This window comes from Emiliania huxleyi (genome assembly GCF_000372725.1).
Source record: "Emiliania huxleyi CCMP1516 unplaced genomic scaffold EMIHUscaffold_688, whole genome shotgun sequence".
Lineage (NCBI taxonomy): Eukaryota > Haptophyta > Isochrysidales > Noelaerhabdaceae > Emiliania > Emiliania huxleyi.
Window position 1 is genome coordinate 5,396 of NW_005196843.1, and position 3,497 is coordinate 8,892.

Genomic DNA, 3,497 nt, shown 5'->3' on the forward strand with positions numbered 1-3,497 from the left:
CCCCCCCCCCCCCCCTCACCGCCCGCCCCGGCTGGTGTGGTGCACACCCTCTCCACTGTCTCTCACAGGTGATAGGAAGGCACGGCTCTCAATGAAAACGATGGGCTTGCCCATCCCGGAGTGGTTCGATCCCACACAAATCCGAGACGGTGATGGGAAGCGTCTCGATGATCTCAGACCCAGTGAGGCAGTGCGTCAGACTATCCCGGATCCTGCTGAACAAGCTCCTCTTGTAGCTCGATCGGTCACACCGCCATCGCCGTCGGGGAGAGGGGGGACGACACTGCTTCGGCAGCGTGCACCTCGATCCTGTACCGTGTTTGTTATGACCCCCCCCAATGAACATACCAGTGAGGGAGGGCGAGACGATCGAGGGGTCCCGTACCACGCGGAATCGGCCCTATCCAGTGCTCAAGTGCTCAATACTGGGCCCTCATAAACCATTGAAACTCCCAAGGCCGCCTACCCTCCTATCGCGCCACTCGACGCCCCGCGGCCACCTCCCGCCTGCTTGCGCTGCCCTCGCCGGCCGCCGCACCGCCCGAGCTCCAGCCTAAGCAGCTCTCAGCCTAACCAGCTCTGTGCTCCAGCCTAACCAGCTCTGTGCTCCATCCCAACCAGCAGCCCAACCAGCTCTGTGCTCCAGCCCAACCAGCTCTGTGCTCCAGCCTAACCAGCAGCCTAACCAGCTCTGTGCTCCAGCCCAACCAGCTCTGTGCTCCAGCCTAACAAGCTCTCCAGCCTAACCCCGGCCAGGTGGGCCGGTCTCTTCGACGGCGCCTAAGGGGTTGCGGCAGCCCTTCGAGTTCGCGCGGATTTCGCGAACTCCGAACTCGAACGAACGCAGCCGGCGGGGCCCAGCCCGAACCTCGAAACTGAACGGACCGCGCCGGCTGTGGAAGGCGCGAACTGCGAAAACGAACGAACGTTCGTGAACTCCGTTCGAACTTAGGAAAAAAGAAAACCATCGCCAGGAATTCGTTCGTTCGGCGCGCAGCATCCACCGAGCCGCGCTGAACGAACGAACTCGCGCAACTGCGCCACGTGCGCGCGTGCGGACGCGGTCTGGCCCTCAATCTCAGGTGCCCATATACACAGGCGGCACTAGCACAGTTCTGACGGTCCGCGACAGTCTGCAATCTAGCGGACTACGGGCGCGACTACCCCGGTGCGCCGCCGCCCGCCGCGGACCATTGAAGAGGGGGGGACCCGCTCAGCCTCGACGCCTCCTCGCTCACGCCTTCGCGAGTCCCCCTCGATCGACGTCCACTTGGTGCTGCCGTCACCGGTGCTCGCGTGTCGCGATGTCGCTCTGCCGAGAGGGTCATCGCCGGCGTAGGCGGAGCGGCGGGCCCTTCGTTACAGAGACAACAAAGACATTTCACCCCTCGGGCTGTTGTTGCAGACAGAAAAACAAATTTGGCGCGCGTGCGCGCAAGGTCTGCTAGTGTGTATATACAAGAGCATACACTCTCACGCCGCGCGTAGGGCCCTTAGGGGCCTAGAGAACACAACCCCCTCTCTCTTTTCTCCCAGTAAGCTAAAAGTACACGTGTGTGTATGTATGTATGTGTATGCTCTCGCCTCCTCCGCGGCCATGCCCTCCGCCCGGGCGAGCGAGGAGCGGGGACACCACCATTTCTGGAATTGTGTGTCCCCGCAGCTCTGTCCATTCTCAAGAATTCTTTTGCCAGCGATCATATATATATGCTTGAAGGTCCGTATTGGTGCTCGCCGGTACGCCGAGTGTTATCCAGTGTTGTACGACGAGTTCGTAAAATTCTTTTGCCAGCGATCATCGCATGCTGCTCTCGCCAATCCTTCTCGTCGCCGCCGCCGCCACCCGCAGCCCGGGCTTACTCAACCGCCGGGCCATGCTGTCCGTCACCACAGCGGCAGCGGTGGCCGGACGGGTAGCGCCGTCGCTAGCGGCAGAGCCAGCAACCTTTGCTCAGCGCTTCTCTGTCTCTGGCAACATCTCGCCGCTGCCGCCGCTGGGCCAATACTCGAGGTACGAGGATCAGCTCAGCACGCCGAAGGGCAGCAAGGCGCTCTCTCTTCCGGTGCGCTTCGACTTTCCTCAGCAGCTGCTTCAGATCGGCCGCTCGCTAGGCGGAATTCAGTTTGTTGACGGCTCCTCGGGCCTCAAGATCTACGTGCTGCGCGTCTCGCTGCCAGGGACCTCGCTGGCGGAGACGCCCAAAAAGTGGTTTGGCGAGGCAATCTTCAGTCCCGACGGGCAGATCGCGCGGGAGGGCGTCGAGATCGACGCGTACAAGGTGACCTCGGCCAAGGAGCTTGAGGCACCGGCGGGCGCGGCGGAGGCGCGGCGGCGGCTGGCGCTCAAGTACACTGTGATCACGCCCGCAAATCAGCGTGCCACCGACCGGTTCGCCTTTGTGGACGCGTACGAGGTCGATGGGATCGCTTACCTGCTGGTGGCGTCGGGGGGCGCGACCAAGTGGGAGGGCGGCGAGAAGGAGAGGTGCGAGCGGGTGGCCGACTCCTTCTTCATCGGCCGTGGGGCGTAGGGAGATATAGGGCATTGATAGACACGTACGATAGTTCGCTGTGAGAGTCGTGATTTCTTGTTCGTTGTTGAGCTTGAGGTTTTCAAAAATCTCTCTCATATGTCCGCACACACCGCCTTCCCCGGCCCTGTGGATGTGAGGCTGCCATTTCGAGACATTCGCCAAGAACGCTAGCTACATGGGAGGGCTTCGTGAAGGATGGATTGAAAAACATTCGAACAAAGAAGAGGCGACGGGAGGAACCGGCGGAGGATGCAGTGACGTGACACACACACACACACACACACACACACACACACACACACACACACACACACACACACACACACACACACACACACACACACACACACACACACACACACACACACACACACACACACCGCTCACCCACGCGCACTGGGCCTTGCACTTTGAATGCCGTGGGGCTCCTGTCGTCAGACGTGGAGACGCGAGGGTTGCCCCCCCTTGCCCCACCACCTCGTGTGTGTGGAGAAGCTCACCTTGCCTTGCCTCCTGCAGGTGCGCTGCGCCGGCGTGGGAGGGCTGCCAGCAGGGGGGCAGCACCGCCGGCGCAACGGAACGGTCGGTGACGCTGCGACTCGACGTCGACCTCGCACCCCCGCCCGAGTGCGGCCGCCCGTGCGCCACGCCGCTCAACCCGGCGGCGACGTGCGCCGCTTTCGAGGGCCTCTTCTCCTGCGCCGGCAGCAGCGAGCTGCTCGGCTGCAACTGCACGGGCTGCTGCGCCGGCGAGGGGGAGCTGTAGGGTTGCGTGGGGCCGTGAGTGATGCAGTGCAGAGGGGCAGAGTTTGCGCTCACGCGCGGGCGGCGGGTGGGAGGTGTCCGACGGCTGGTCTCTTCGGCTGTTGTTGACTGTTGTGTGCATTGAACAAGAGAGCAGAGGGGTTTGTCGTGCTGCGTGGCCCCTGTGGCTGTGCATCTCTCAGCGAGACCACGCGCGCT

At 62.6% G+C, this 3,497-nt stretch overlaps 1 protein-coding gene across 1 annotated transcript; it reads left to right on the forward strand.

The window, feature by feature from the left end:
- Positions 1 to 1,832: 1,832 nt before the first annotated feature.
- Positions 1,833 to 2,612, forward strand: EMIHUDRAFT_371798 (hypothetical protein). The gene has a single exon (XM_005762257.1). The coding sequence runs from the start codon at positions 1,875 to 1,877 to the stop codon at positions 2,529 to 2,531; it is 657 nt and encodes a 218-aa protein (XP_005762314.1). The 5' UTR covers positions 1,833 to 1,874; the 3' UTR covers positions 2,532 to 2,612.
- The last annotated feature ends 885 nt before the right edge of the window (positions 2,613 to 3,497 follow it).

Excerpts from the sequence above, each read along its gene's own strand:
- EMIHUDRAFT_371798 (XM_005762257.1), top strand. The coding sequence starts at position 1,875 with ATGCTGTCCGTCACCACAGCGGCAGCGGTGGCCGGACGGGTAGCGCCG.